The sequence below is a fragment of the Corvus kubaryi genome, unplaced genomic scaffold, assembly GCF_017639235.1.
Source record: "Corvus kubaryi isolate FWS band 111438036 unplaced genomic scaffold, C.kubaryi_AGA036_p1.0 134, whole genome shotgun sequence".
Taxonomy (NCBI): Eukaryota; Metazoa; Chordata; class Aves; order Passeriformes; family Corvidae; genus Corvus; species Corvus kubaryi.
The window spans coordinates 3,620,693-3,633,855 of record NW_024580668.1 but is presented as its reverse complement, the minus strand read 5'-3'; the positions used below and the strand labels follow the sequence as shown (position 1 = coordinate 3,633,855).

The following is a 13,163-nucleotide window of genomic DNA, read 5'->3' as shown; positions in this document are numbered from 1 at the left end:
GCGGCGGCGGCGGCGCCCCCGGAGCGCGCCCGGGCCGTGCCCGCCGCAGCAGCCATGAAGATCTGGACCTCGGAGCACGTGTTCGAGTAGGTGCCGTGAGGGGCGGCGGGCGGGTAGCGCCGGGCCGGGCCGGGCCCCGAGCACGGGGTGCCTCTTCCGGGGGCTGTGGGGGCTGCGCCGCGCCAGGGCCGCCCCCCGGGAGCTCCGCGCCGCAGCCCCGCTCCGGCGGCCGCGGCCTCTCGCCTCCCCTGACCTTCCCCCGCGCGTCCTTGCCGGCCCGGGGTCACGAGCCGGGGGAGGCTCCTGGAGCCGGTGGGGCTGCGGAAGCTCAGCAGGGGCTGTACCTGTGCGGGGCCACCTGCGCTGTCGGCACCGAGGAGCGTCCTTGTGCTGCCCCGCTGCTTCCCGCGGCAGCGCTGGCCGAAACACGATGAGGCCCGTCATGGTGTCGGGGCTGAAGTGCTCTAGAATACCTGTGTTAAAAATAATCCGAAGGGAGTGCTCGTTAGAGGGAAGTAGCAACTTAGTAAATCACTCCAGTATTACCGAAGTTTGGATAAAGCGTAGTCTTTTGGCATTGTGTCACAGGGAAAACATTCTTACCAAGTTAGACTAGAACTCAGGACACTTAAGTAATCAGGTGTGTTGGATATTTGATGTCCATGTGCACCACCCAGTCAACGAAATAGATTTTTCTTCAGGGAAAGATATAATCCTGTTGAAAACAGAAGCGTGCAGCTTATTGTCCTGGTTCTGTTTGGGCAGTCACCCCTGGGAAACTGTGATGACAGCTGCCATGCGGAAATACCCCAATCCCATGAACCCCAGCGTGGTTGGAGTTGATGTCCTGGAGAGACACGTGGATCCCAGTGGGAAGCTGCACAGCCACAGACTCCTCAGCACGGAGTGGGGAATCCCCTCCATTGTGAAATCGGTGTGTATTGTGTCACAGGCTAGAAAGGGATGCCGAAGGGAGGGGAAGCTCCTGAGCCAGCTGTTGTAATAAATGTGTATCATTTCATAACTTTTAAACCATTAAAGTTTAATGGTTTAGGCATTTATGTATCAGGAAAGCTCAACGGCGGCACACAGTGACCCTGATAGCCAAAAGTTGCCTGGATCTCAGACTGCTTCCATCTGGAAAATGAGACCTACTCCAACTGAATAGCTTTGTTTTAAGCTAAATCCTAATTGTGTTCTCTTGGTATCTGTTCAATGCAGTAACCACTACTTGTGTATTTAAAGACATGAAAAATTGCAGTGGGTTAGTGGAATTAATGCCATCTCTGTTTGCCTGTCCCCCAGCTCATCGGCACCTGCAGAACAAGGACATATGTGCAGGAGCACTCTGTTGTTGACCCCGTGAAAAAAACAATGGAGCTTAAATCCTGTAATGTAAGTAGTTGTGTTTGTGCCACTGGAATGGATCACAGAGTATAACAGCACCTTGTACATTTGAAAAATAAATCATCTTGAAAATAACTTGAAAATTGCATTAGAACAAAACAAGTTAAGGGTTTAAGTAATGTGGTTATAGTTGATCGGTTCTGTTTTTCATGAAGGAGCTACTTGGCTCTTGGAACTTGTCAGGACTGAGCCATGTGAACATATTGATGAGCAGGAGGAGTTTTGGGCGTGGAGGTGGTATTAAGAAAAAATGTTTTAAAGCTTTTTGGTGTCTGTATACTCTGGCTGTTTCCTTATCATGTAACATTTTGGTCTCTGTAATACTCTGTGTTATTTGTAAGGGGTAATTCTGTCCTGTGTTCTACAGATTTCATTTACAAACCTTGTGTCGGTAGATGAGAGGCTTGTCTATAAACCACACCCTCATGAACCACACAAGTAAGTACCTCCCTGCTCTGAGCTTGCCCACAGCTATGAGACTTTGCTTTGAAAATGTCCATAGTTTCCCTTGATCAGAAGATGAGGTTTACACGACCTCTGTTACAGTTAATTGTCTAAAACAGGATTAAAAGGATTGTCACTTCCTGCAGTGATATTGGTTCTGCTGAGTCACTGGGAGACTTTGGGTCATGCTGTGCTGGAGTCCAGTTCAGCTTTTCAGGGGATGTCCTGTCTGTAACTGAGTTTGTGTACATTTGCAGTTTTCAGCTCCTTGTTTCTGATCTCTTTGTCAGCCTGAGCACAGATCTGCACTAGAAAGCACATTTTTGTGCCTTTAGCCTCTGATTTTGGTGGTTTGTGTTTTGGTGGTTACTTGGGGTTTTTAAGGCAACTTAGAGCTTAGTGAGTCTGTACTGCTGGAAGTGGTGATAATTCTGAAGGATCATTCTAGGGATTCTAACATAGGAGTTTTTTTCTGTCATGACGGTCAGAAATGTTCAATCCCTCTTGTTGAAGGGGATGTTTTAGTACTGTCTTCCCAGTATAGTGTAACTCCAAATCTGCTGTTTCCACTCTTAACATACTGCTGCTAAAGATGGAAATGGCTAAGTGCCACAAAGGGAGACTTGGACTTAGCGGGTACTCTTGGGCTTTGTTTTATAAGTAGAAGCATAAAGCAGTTACAGTGTAGAAGTGGGTTGTCTTTAGGGGACAAGAAGTTCTGTGTTACACAGCAAAGCTGATGAGGGAATGTACTTGTTGGGGAGGAGCGAGTTCCTTTTTTAAACTACTCAGAGTAATTCAGTTTCCTGCTCTCTGTTTCAGAACCATTCTGACACAAGAAGCAATAATATCTGTAAAAGGTGTCAGTCTCAGCAGTTACTTAGAAGGGCTAATGGCAAACACAATTTCTTCCAATGCTAAAAAAGTAAGTATGGCCTTTGTGTAAAATGTGTGGTCACTGGCTGAATGTCAAAAGGAATAAAAATCGCTGTTTTACTTTTTGGCTTTGTGAGCAATCTTAGGAAGGGGCCACGTAGTTCTGCTGCCTTTACTGTAGAGACTGAATGCTCAGCATGCTGAACTTCCTCTTCTTTTTCCTCTTGTGAATAGAGATAATGAATTGTTATTGGCAAAGGTCTCTGAATCTTCACTGGAAAAAACATCTCCACTCACTCAGCAGTGTGACACTGTCAGTCTTTTGCTGTCCTCCTGATGCAATCTATTTGCTTTTGCTGTCAAAAAAGGATCTACATTCAGACAGATCTAAAATAACTATGTGGGAGCAATGAAACAGTATTTTAGTTGAGAGTCTGTCCTCTGGCAATCCAAAGATATCTCAAGTTCAGCTCGAGAACAATAAAGCAGTCTGGATAAAAAGTCTTTTGTGGATCATAATGTGAGAACTGCTGATACAAGGAATTGTTTTCATGAAATGTAAGGCAGAACATGTTCCAGCAGTACTCCAGTTATTGAAATAACAAATATCAGAGGCATGTATTTCTGTTCCTTCCTTTTTCAACTACTGTGTCTTTAGTCAATTTCAGTAAGAATTTAACTGATTTACTTACTTATTAAGATTTACACACTGAAAACTTTTCTTTAACTGTAGGGCCGTGAAGCATTGGAATGGGTAATTAAAAGACTGAATGCTGAAATTGAAGAGTTTGCAGCTTCAGCAAGAGGAACCATGAGGAATTCGATGGCAGCAGCAGCATTTGTAGAGAAATGATGATAGTTCTTAGATGTGTATCACTAACGAGGCTTAACGACCTGCAGCTTCTCTCCAGGCCTAAATACATGTATCCTTTGTTATTTAAAGGATGTGTGTATTAGGCATGTTATAAATTTAATTTGGAGAAAAGCTGAATTCTTACTAAGGCTGAGGCTCAGAGACTACTTAATATATTGGGTGAACTGGACCGAATTGCGGTTACAGATGAAGAAATAATTATCAAGTGTAGTTCCTGTATTTACATGAACACTAACTTATAATGTTTGCAGATATGAAATAGCCTCATTTAGTGGTGAGGCTGCATATGGTGGAGGACACTGGCATGTTAGGCTAACTTTTATTTTTTGTGTGACTTACGGACTACCTCTTTTGGGACCAAGCCCAAAATTAGGCAGAATGGTTGTTCAGGCATTGTTCTTTTTTGTTGATTTTTGACAGTTGTGTGATACAACTTGGTTTAACAGAAAGCTTATTACTTGATGCTTGAAATATAAAAGAATGTAGAACATATTTTTTGATAAGCTTTTTAACTTGACTAGTTGGACTAACATGGTACTCAAACTGTTTTTCAGTCACTATAGGTAAAACATCAAAGTGTCTCTTACCTACCTACCAAGACCTAAATCCTGCTTCTAAATGCAACATTAATGAGCTGGGCATGCAGTACCTTAAGATCAAATTTTATCTTAAATTCCTACAATAAGTATCTTCATTTCTAAAAGCCCATTACATAAAGGTACAATAAGCATAGAACCTTAAAATCTTGTAAGCTGCTACAATAGTAGGTGTTCACTTCAAAGAACCAATTAAAGACTAAAAAACCTTAGTGAAGGTGGCTAAGGATATACCTAAACATAAGAGGAAGTAGTATCTAACAATATACTCATTAACTTGATCACACTCCAGAAATAACCTGCTACATCCACTGCATATTGTGTTGTCCTTTAATTTAACCTCTGTTCTACGTTCAGATCCCTTTACCTTCTGAACTCGTTTGCTCACAGTACAAGGCCCTTTGTATTCTCAAGGGTTTCACTTGGTGTTCTCCAGTCTCTGTTTCCTGGTACTCATTGTAGGTTCTTGGTACTGTCACCAGTCATTTGCTGCAAGAACTCAAAGGTCAGCCCTTGACACCTCACACTGTGTGCCAGTCTGCTGATAGTCCTGGGGACCTCACAGGGACTCTGTCCCATGAAGCTTCTTCACTGTGAACAGAAAGATGCAAAGGCACAGCCCAGAAGTAGCTGACTGGTGGTATTTTGGTGCCCAAGGCTTTTTCTGGAATTTTGATTCTAAGCTTACAAGTGATTTCAAGACTCTGTTACTCTTTATGAACTGTACTGTCACCTGGCCCAGCATATTTGATTTTGCATGCCATTTCTGGTATATCAAATTGCCTATTAAGTAGTGTCTGCTATATAGAGAACCAGAGCTTATTTTAACTGGTAAACAAATGAGAACACTTCTGTAACGTTTGTGTTGGGGGAAGAAAACAGGAATATATAACTTTTAAAAATTAACTATTCTAAATATTTTTCTAAACAGAAATGGTTTGAGACTACCTTACTAATTAAAGTCATTGAGGTTTGCCATACTTTTACAGGAGATTATTACAACTGAAATAACATTTCAATTTTAAAAGTATATGTGAAACTTTTGCAAAACTGTACCATCATTTCTGATAAAAATGCTTATCTTGAAACTCATTTTATATGTTTATATGTTTGCCATTAGCATCATTTGATATTTTAAAGTCAGTTTTTTCATTTCCAAATTTTTCTGCACTAAGGACTGCATAGTAGCACTCACAGTTTGGCCTTGCACTGGAAAAAGCCTTACTGTTTGATTTTTACAGGCATTCAACAACTTCTTGAAAGATAATAATTTTCTTCTATTTTATTTATATGCCTGCCTTCTCATTCTGTCAGAGTATGGCTTTCTGTATGTGGCGCTTTTTAAATAAAATTTTGTTTCAATTCTGGCTAATTCCTGAAACTTTCTGGTCTATTTGTGTTTTAGAACTATGAGGTGAGTTATCTGAAATGAGAGGGGTGAAGAAATACGCTGGAGTGAGTGGCTTCTTTTATTGAAATGCATATCCTAAAATGCACATTCACAGCTGCTGTAGTGTTTTTTGGTTCTTAATAACTCTGCTTTTCTGCAAATCTGGCTTTAACTAGCAACCAGATTTCACAGTTTGCTGTGGAGAATCCATCCTGTGGAAAGATTTTCAATCTTGGGCTGGGATTTGTGTTCAGATTCACTGCAGTGAATGTGGGTTGCTGTGGATGAATGCACCACACTGCTGTGAGAGGGGGTTCTGAGGGTTGGAAGGAATGGAGGAGGTGGGGAAGAGAAAGCAGTTACAGCTGGAGGGACAGAACTGAAGGACCAGGAGGATAGAAGAATTTTAAAAAAGGGGAGGGGACACAGGTAGTGGAAGAGCAGAGGTGAAGGAATGTGATGTGAACAAATCAGTTCTGTGGACTCTGATGGATCCCTGCCCACCAATGGGTGTCAGCACCTGTTCAGCCGGACAGCAGTGAACTGCAAGTGTCAGCCAGGGGTTTGCTTGGAAAAAAGCAGAAAAATTGTAACCACCATTTCCTACAACATTGCTGATCTGTCTCTTGTGGTTTGTACTTGCGTTTATATTTCAAATAAATGTCCTATAGAGTAAACATAAGCACCCACTGTCTCATAACTGCAACATTTCCAATCCCCTGGCCCTGACAGAGCATTGATTCAAAGGGAAGGTCAGCAACCTGTTGAGGTTCACGTTTATGGAAGAACTGAAGAGTACTGATAAAGAACTTGTGTGGAAGCAGTGAAGCATTTTAGAATCCTTCAATTTCTTAAGGTGGGGGTTTTTCTTTCCCTTGCACAGGACCTGTTAATTTCTATCTTAAATAACTTGATAGCTTTGCTTTACATGTTGCTGCAGAACTGAATTATTCTAAAGGTAAGGCTACATGTTACAACCAAGCTGAACTAACTGCTTACCTTAGGAGGTCCATGATCATCAGCTGTGGACAAAATATCTTACGTCATCATGCTGTTTTGTTATAACCACATTTAAAAGTAACACAAGTTATGAAACACATGAAAAGAGGAAGTAATGCACAAGGTTTTTAAAACTTGAGTGTACCTGAATTCTGCTCTGCAGATCCTGGCTCCCTCCACAGGCTATTTATGTCAGATTTTGTAGAATGGACTGCTGAGAACTTGGATGACACTGCACAATTATTTTTACTTTGAATCCAGGTGTCCAAAAGTTGAAAATTAATGTCTTCATCTGCTTCATCAACTAACCTTCAAAATACTGTCCTGTAATAGGAAACAGCACGGAACTGTGTCTTTTTCTTAAGATTTGAGCTGATTTCAGTGAAGTTTTTGCTTGCACTCTGTGCAGTGCTGTGCTTAGACAGGATTTAGCAGAAGATGACCCGTATTGTCATCAGCATGGCATCATTTCCAGTGGCTGTGGAGGAGATTAGGGTCAGCAGCAGAGAGAACAGCGGAGCTTTACCAGCACAGCCCAGTATGGCTTACCCAGGCAGAGAAAGGAGGTAAATCCACAGCTATCCAAGGTAGGAAACATTATTACTGACCTCTACATTTTATACAGTGGTGACCATAATTTCACATTTCTTGACAGTGTTATTTCATAGGAAAAAGTGCAACAACTTTGTTATTTTAAATTAAGACAGAAAGAGCTCGGTGAAGACGTGATGGAATTTATAGCCTGTTGGACAATGGCTTTTTATTGTATTTTAATTTGCCTTTTTTAAAAAATATTTGGTCTCCCCTGTAAAATAAACTTGAGAAACCCTTGAGATTAAAGATAGTCACAAAATTATATTGTTTTTAGATAGCAAGGGATTTTTAAGGTGTTAATTACTCTTATGTTTTATTAAGAATACAGGACAGCAAGCAAACTTGTAATTTCATCATAAATTATGCATGGTTGGAAAAATTAATTTGTTTTGCCTTTTGATCTATAAACATTGTACTCTTGAAAGAATTGCAACCATGTTGCAACAGCTCTAAAATTACAGAAGCATTATCTATAAATATTAAATATATTCAAGAACTTCTGGGGGTCTCATCATTGGTATATAAGCAGCTCTTTTTTTAGCGTGGTAATTTCTGCATTGTGCTGTATCCCCACGATTTTAATGTTTGCATAGTAAGACACCATTCAATTTCAGCAGCTGTTCAGCAGACACCTGCTTCAGTTAAGACGTGACCTGGGTGGGAGTTGCACCCATGGTGATTATGTTAAATCCATTAGACACTCATCTGGAATGGGTTGTGTAAGAACACAGGAAAAGCTGGGATGTGTTCACCTGAGAAGCTGCAGCCTCCTGTACCTGTATCTTGCACTTCCTTGGTTCGTAAAATGTGGTTGTGATGAGTGAAGAGCTTTATGTGCCTTCCTGTGCCTGTCTGGAGAGGCACCTGCAGGTTTGAGTGCTCTGTGCTTTGTGGTGCAGTCTCGAGACGAGAGAAGGCAGCTGTGGATCAGCCTCTTGATCTACTCACACTATAATTAGATGCACCTTTTAGAACTGAAATTTAAGCTGTTCTGTTCCCTTTTTAAGCACATCTGCCTTCTATCACAACTTCTCTTTAGGATACTTTAGGATATTTTTATTAAATAATTCAAACTAGCCACAAATAAAAAATTATTATTACACAGGTTTTATGTCCAGAGGTATAAAAGAAAGGTAACAAAATAAGACCTCTTTTTATCTGAGTAACAGTTAGAACTGCCTGTTGTATTTCTCAGACACAGACTCAGTTTAGCACACTGTTAGCTTCCAAAACCAGATCCTGCACATGCAACACAGAAGAATAAATCTGGTTGAACAAGGACAGACATACCAGGAGAGAAAACTGTCTGCAACTGTACGTGTGGTTCTGTACTGGTCCCCTGGAAAGGCACAATGTTCTCAATAATTCTGTGAGCTCTTATTACTGCGGCTTTTCTGCACCAAAAGAGACACTACTAAGACACCATGCACACAGTTTGAATCATTATTTTCAAAAAAAACTTTTGGGGGTTCATGCTGTCTTTTTGTTTTGGTGTGATAATAGAGATCTTTAGTTTAAAATACTCCTGATTTAACACCCATCATGTTGGGGATTTATTTGGCTTTTCAGTGTCATCTCTTCAACCTGCCTGGACCTACTTGGTCTCCCTTTTTGGCCTCCCTGGACCCCTCCAGAGTCAAGACTTTAGACTCCTTGGAACTCTTTAAAATCCCCTTTTCAGATTCATTGGATTTATCCAGTCTGAGCTCTTCATCCTCTGTGGAATTCTCCAGTCTCACTTCTTCATCCTCTCTGGACCTTTCAAGTCTCACATCTTCAGCTTCTTCAGACTTCTCCAGTACCTCCTCTTCAATTTCCTTAGAGCTCTCCAGTCTCACCTCTTCAGAGTCCTGGGAGTGCTCCAGTTTCTCCTCTTCGGTTTCACTGGACCTATCAAGTCTCACTTCATCTGGCTCCCTGGATCAGTCTGGGGACAGTTCTTCAATCTCTTTAGATCTCTCGAGTGTCACCTCTCTCTCCACAGATTTCTCCAGTCCTACTTCTTCACTCTCTCTAGACCTCTCCAGTCTCACTTCTTCGCCCTCCACAGATGTTTCCTCCTCAGCTTCCCTGGACTTTTCTTGTACAATCCCTCCATCCTCACCACGTGTCTCCGAGTACAGCTCCTCCACCTCGTTGGAATCTCTAGACCTCACCGATTTTAACTATTTCATGTTTCAGCGCTCCTCTGGATTATCTTCACCAACTCCTGAGGCTGTTTCCAATCTCACCTCTACACCTTTCTTGGATGTCTCCAATCTCACCTTTCAGGATGCTTCTTCCCTCACTTCCTCAGTTTCTTTGGACATGTCTAACCTCACGTCCTTAGTTCCCCCAGACCTTTCCATGCTCACATTTCTGGATGTTCCTAACTGCACCACCTCAGCTTCTCTCGATCTCTGCATCTAACCCTCCTAACTTATCCCCTGGAAACTCTCTCCATCCTAAACTTCTCTCCATTATCTGCTCTCTCCTATGTTCTCTCTCTGAAAGTTCTTACCTAAGGGAAGTTTAGGGCTTTACAAATATCTCCTGGCATCTAAACTGGGCATGAAAACAGGTCATACAAATCTATAACGGTGCCTTGTAACAGCTGCACGAACACCAACATTTATTCTGGAATTTTTGTAGAGCACAGTTTCTGTCACTGATTGATATCCAGTCTGCCTCAGCATGGTTGGTACCTCTCCCAAAGGTTTAGCTTTTTCAAGTCATGCTGAATTTTTATCTACCAAGACCAACAAATAGTAAATAGAGCTAAATGTGCAAATAAATGCATCCAGGTTGTATATCTCTGTTTATGGATTTAAATCTGAATTAATGTTACAGAATTGCAGGCAGAGGCATTTCACAGAGAAGTACAGAGAGAGATGAGGTGGGAAAAGAAAATTGTGGAGCAAAAAGCAGGTGAGAGATGGGATAGTGAGAGGAACCAGAGAAGCCATGGGGCAGGAATAGAGTGGCACATAGCTGGAAGAAAATGTCCAACTCTGCTGGCATGATTTTTCTCTGCCAAGCCATGTTTGTGGCCTGGGCTGCCCACGAGGCTTAAAATAATCTTATTGCTAATAATTTCACCTATCAAATAATCAGATGTTGCCATTTGCATGTAACATCCCCTTTCTCAATATATGTAAGTACTGCAGTTACTTGTCTTGCATCAAATATGCTGCTTAGGTAGCACAGAAGGGCTTTCCAAAATCTTTGGTGCTGTCCTGTATCTTTTTTGTTATCATTGTTATCATTGGGGCTTCAAAACCAAGCATGTTTCCTTTCAATATCACTGGCACCTTTCTGTGCTAAAAGGGCAGAAACATGTTTGTCATAACAAATATTTTTTAATTTATTTCATTTTTGCAAACTGGAAAGCTTTGCTCCAATATGCCACATGTGTCACAACAGTAGAATATGTTTCACACAAAAATAAAGAAGAAAACAAATGCATGAGGTAAGAATTTTCTGCCTCATTTGCACTAGTTATTTCTTCAAAATTAAGTAGGAACAATTGCAATATGTGGGTTTAGATATTAACCCAAAATTCTATAGGAGCAGAGTTGTTTAACAGTTTAAAAAAAATACAGATCACTGGTGCAGATCTTACTGTTGTATGCTGGAGACAGACTGATCTAGCTGGTGAACAGTTGTTCTTTTTGTTCTGGTGACTCTTTCCTGACATTACTGTGGGGATTGTTAATCGCAACAGTTCTGGACTAAATGAGATCTCTAATAAAGCTCAAAATTACTCTGTGCTTTAAAAATGGTTTGACTTTGGATGGAAGGAAGTAAAAGAACAAAACAAAAGTGCAAGGATTTGTTAAAAACACAATATTTAATCTCCTCAAGTATTTTGTCTTAATTATTTAAATGAACACTAGGTTAGGACCAAATTGCTTCCATAGCAAACATGATTTGGGTCTTCTAGTAACGTTTTGCTTATTATATGTGGGAAATTGTTTTTACTTTGTGTCTATAGCTTCTAGTTTGTTATGTTTCCTTTTATGGATTTGTTTAGAGCAAATGATTGAATTTCAGGTGTTTGTATCAAGTCTTACATCCAAAGGAACCCCATGGCAAAGCACTGTGTCCGATGTGACAGAACTGTCACAGCTTCACCATACACTGCAAATTGAAGAAAAGTCTGTTTAAAAAAAATCATTGGCTCCACCTGCTTGTAAAACGCTTTCTTCTTTAGTGTCTTTTCTAGAAAAATCAAGAAGTGATGGTACAAAGGGGTAAGAACAGACTTAGATGCGAAAACCACCCTTTTAACCACTTGGTCGGATTCTGAGATTACAACAAACTATTTAGGAAGGAGTTAATGTGTAACTAACACAACTGCTATATAACTAGCCATGAGCCTCATAGAAAACTTCGCCTTAACATTTATCATGTTTCCGGCAAATTACCGGCTCTGAACCACTGAACCAACACACTCACTCCCATCGTTTTGGACAGCGAGGCAGGCCCCGGCCGGCCACAGGAGGAGGCGGAGCCGGGACCCTCCCACACGGGGAGAGGCCCACACCTTTCCCGAACAGCCGTAGCCGGGACCAGCCGCGATGACCCGCGGGCACGGCCCGGCACCGCCACAGCCGCACCCACCGCCCCTCACGGCCCCGGGGCCGCCCGGGCCGGGCAGAAGGGGCGGGGCGAGCCCGGGGAGGGTCAGGCGGAAAGGGCGGGAGCCGCGCGCCCGAACGGAGCCCTCTGATTGGTCGTTGCAGGAGGCGCGCACCCGTGAGCGGCGACGCGCGTGAGCAGCTCCCGCCCGCTGATTGGCCGGCGGGTGCGTCCCCTGCGGCGCGCGCTGACCTTGTGGCGCGGAGCCGCAGCCATGGTGGCGTATTGGCGACAGGCCGGGCTCAGGTACCGCTGTCGCGACAGCCCCGCGACAGGGCGGGAGTGAGGGCCTGGCGGGGAGGCGCTGTCAGGGAGTGCCGGGCGGGTGCGGTCACACCGGTGCGGGGGGAAGGAGGGTTTGGGGCCGGGGGAGGCGGCTTTGGGCCCGGGCTCGGGTCTCACCGCCCTCTGTCCCCCGGCCGCAGCTACATCCGGTACTCGCAGATCTGCGCCCAGGCCGTGCGGGCCGCCCTGAAGCCGCAGTACAAAGCGGAGGCGGAGAGGGCGGCGGCGGCCACGGTGAAAACGGTGAAACCCAAAAAGGAGTGAAATGTAAGTGGGTGGGGTGGGTTGGGCGCGGGGTTGGAGCTCTGCAGTGCGGGGGTCGGATAAGCGATGGTCTGTAACTGCCGAGTCCATTAATCCCCAATATCTGGAAATAATCAGCTCGATTTCCAGGCATGGGAGTGGAGGGGATTGCAGCTGGTGTGCGAGTGTGCGCAGGTGTCTGTGACCTGATTACGTGTGAGATCGGAAACTGCTTAATCTCATTAGTGAAGTGAGATGTACTGTGTGTCAAGCTCTGCCTTGAACCACTTGGGGTTTGGTCAGACTTTTTGTGGGCTTACACAGAACAGTTGGGGCTCTGCCGTGATGCTCATTGCATCAGGTTTTTCTATGATGTTCACATGTTTCATACTTGCTAAGCCAGCAGACAGCCTCTCTGAATTCCTCCTTCCCCTGATCAGCAAACTCGTTGTCACAAAAGGCTCTTTGTGAGACAGATACTACTTGTACCTTTATTTGTGGCATTGCATACATCACAAGCAGCTGAAATGTTTTCTGTTCTGAATAGACCAACTTCTATTCCTGATCTAAGATTAAATATTATTATTACCTTTTATTTGAAGAGTACCTTACACATACTCTTGAATCTAACAACTCATATTTTAAATCTCTTGTAGGAGCTGATCTGTGGTGAATAACTGCAATGCTGTAGGCATGCTCACAACTCTGCGATGTAATGTCACTACATGAACTGTAGAACTTGCCTCTGTATGTAAATTGGCATCCTAATAAATGTAATTTCTGAATGTGTGGAAAGTGTTGTTCCTCTTGAAACAAAGTTTCTCTTCTGCAGAGA

General features: G+C 43.0%; 3 protein-coding genes across 3 annotated transcripts; all 3 read left to right on the top strand.

Moving 5' to 3' along the window:
- Positions 1-6: 6 nt before the first annotated feature.
- PRELID3B (PRELI domain containing 3B) lies at positions 7-5,569 on the top strand. The gene is made up of 6 exons (XM_042045763.1): positions 7-86; positions 766-934; positions 1,306-1,395; positions 1,775-1,845; positions 2,674-2,776; positions 3,461-5,569. Exons 1-6 carry the CDS (start codon positions 55-57, stop codon positions 3,578-3,580), a joined length of 585 nt encoding a protein of 194 aa, XP_041901697.1. The 5' UTR covers positions 7-54; the 3' UTR covers positions 3,581-5,569.
- LOC121675612 (uncharacterized serine-rich protein C215.13-like) lies at positions 4,133-11,323 on the top strand. The gene is made up of 5 exons (XM_042051205.1): positions 4,133-4,164; positions 4,660-4,666; positions 5,603-5,611; positions 7,081-7,173; positions 8,750-11,323. Exons 1-5 carry the CDS (start codon positions 4,133-4,135, stop codon positions 9,587-9,589), a joined length of 981 nt encoding a protein of 326 aa, XP_041907139.1. The 3' UTR covers positions 9,590-11,323.
- Positions 11,324-11,905: 582 nt separating this feature from the next.
- On the top strand, positions 11,906-13,117 carry ATP5F1E (ATP synthase F1 subunit epsilon). Its single transcript, XM_042045766.1, has 3 exons — positions 11,906-12,046; positions 12,226-12,352; positions 12,985-13,117. Exons 1-2 carry the CDS (start codon positions 12,015-12,017, stop codon positions 12,347-12,349), a joined length of 156 nt encoding a protein of 51 aa, XP_041901700.1. The 5' UTR covers positions 11,906-12,014; the 3' UTR covers positions 12,350-12,352; positions 12,985-13,117.
- Positions 13,118-13,163: the final 46 nt, after the last annotated feature.